This window comes from Mus caroli, chromosome 3 (assembly GCF_900094665.2).
Source record: "Mus caroli chromosome 3, CAROLI_EIJ_v1.1, whole genome shotgun sequence".
Taxonomy (NCBI): Eukaryota; Metazoa; Chordata; class Mammalia; order Rodentia; family Muridae; genus Mus; species Mus caroli.
Genome location: NC_034572.1, coordinates 86,623,582 through 86,625,709, shown reverse-complemented (window position 1 = coordinate 86,625,709; position 2,128 = coordinate 86,623,582). Strand labels below are relative to the sequence as shown.

At 44.0% G+C, this 2,128-nt stretch overlaps 1 protein-coding gene across 1 annotated transcript; it reads left to right on the top strand.

The window, feature by feature from the left end:
- The first annotated feature begins 1,087 nt into the window (after positions 1 to 1,087).
- LOC110291741 (small proline-rich protein 3) lies at positions 1,088 to 1,756 on the top strand. The gene has a single exon (XM_021159012.1). It carries the CDS (start codon positions 1,088 to 1,090, stop codon positions 1,754 to 1,756), a length of 669 nt encoding a protein of 222 aa, XP_021014671.1.
- Positions 1,757 to 2,128: the final 372 nt, after the last annotated feature.

Below are 2,128 nucleotides of genomic sequence, written 5' to 3'. Positions count from 1 at the left end.
GCTAAGGGTCAGAAAGGGGACTCTTCTATAAAGAGCAGCATTATGCTAACATCCAGTCACGGTGAGACATCACATCAAGAAACTTCAGTGTCCTCAAATCTTTTCTTTCTTTCTTTCTTTCTTTCTTTCTTTCTTTCTTTCTTTCTTTCTTTCTTTCTTTCTTTCTTTCTTTCTTTCTTTCTCTCTTTCTTTCTTTCTTTTGATATTTTCTTTATATACATATCAAATTTCAAATGCGATCCTGAAAGTTCCCTATACCCTTACCCCACCCTGCTCCCCTACCCACCCACTCCCAATTCTTGACCCTGGCGTTCCCCTGTACTGGGGCAATACCAGGGGGCCTCTCTTCCCAGTGATAGTCAACTAGGCCATCTTCTGCTACATATGCAGCTAGAGACACGAGCTCTGGCATTACTGGTTAGTTCATACTGTTGTTCCACCTATAGGGTTGCAAACCCCTTCAGCTCCTTGGGTACTTTCTCTAGCCTCTCCAATGGGGGCCCTGTGTTCCATCTTATAGATGACTGTGAGCATCTACTTCTGTATTTGCCAGGCACTGACATAGCCTCATATGAGATGAGCTCCAAACTTTGTCTCTGTAACTCCTTTCATGGGTATTTTGTTCCCTATTCTAAGGAGGAATGAAGTATCCACCTATTGGTTTTCCCTCTTCTTTATTTTCTTGTGTTTTGCAAATTGTATCTTGGGTGTTCTATGTTTCTGGGATAATATCCACTTATCAGTGAGTGCATATCTAATGACTTCTTTTGTGATTGGGTTACCTCACTAAGGATGATATTCTCCAGATACACCCATTTGTCCAAGAATTTCATAAATTCATTGTTTTTAATAGCTGAGTAGTACTCCATTGTGTAAATGTACCACATTTTCTGTATCCATTCTTCTGTTGAGGAAAATCTGGTTTCTTTCCACCTTCAAATCTTGTTGAGAACTTTCACCATCAAAGAAACTGCATAGTGCACTTGGATGCTCAAATCTTAAAATATTCATTGCTCCATGAATCTATAATTCATCAATGAAAACACTCAATCAGATGTCTTGTTCCTAGGTCAACATCCTTTGAAGCATGAGTTCTTACCAGCAAAAGCAGCCCTTCGTGCCACCTCCTCAGCCTGAACAGCATCAAGTGAAGCAACCTTGTCAGCCTCCACCACAAGGAAAATTTGTTCCCATAGCCACCTCTGAGCCATGCCACACGGATGTTCCACAACCAGGAAACACCAAGATTCCAGAACCATGCAGCACCAAAGTGCCTGAGCCAGGGAACCCTGTTGTTCTTGAGCCAGATTATACTACGATGCCTGGGCCATGTTCTACAAACATCACTGAGCCAGATTATACCACAATTCCTGGGCCATGCTCTACCAACATCCCTGGGCCAGATTGTACCGTGGTTCCTGGATCATGCTCTACCAACATCACTGAGCCAGATTATACCACAATTCCTGGGCCATCCTCTACCAAAATCCCTGACCCAGGCTGTGCCATGGTTCCTGGGCCCAATCCTACCAATACTTCTGAGCCAAGCTCAGAACCATGCTCTACCAATGTTCGTGAACCTGGATACCTGAATGCCTCAGAGCCCACCCATGCCAAGGTTCCTGATCAGGGCTACACCAAGATACCTGACCAGGGATCCGCTAAGGTTCCAGAGCCATGCCAGTCCAGGGTTCCTGAGGTGTGCCCCCCAACGGTCACCCCCGTATCAGTTAAGCAGAAGACCAAGCAGAAGTAATACAGCCCATAGCCAGCCAGGCCCTTGAGGAGCTGACCACCTGCTGCTGAAGTCTTTCCTGTCTGCTTCTGTGTCCCCATTGTCTAGAGACTATGTAACAATATGTTGCTACAGTCTCTATTTGTAACCTAAAATTGCATGCTGTTATGTCTTCTCCATACCCTCTAAGGTGTCTCCAGAGCCTCTGAGTTAAGAAGAACTTCTTAGTGCCTTGAATGCTCTCTGGGTACTCTAAGTTCATCTGAAGCAGAAATCTATGGGAAAAATATGCATGTTTCCACATTAAATAATTACTTTTAACTCCACTCTTGCCTCTGTGTGATATTTGCTGAAATATTTTCTTTCCTTTACCTTCCTTGGTGAGTCAAGACC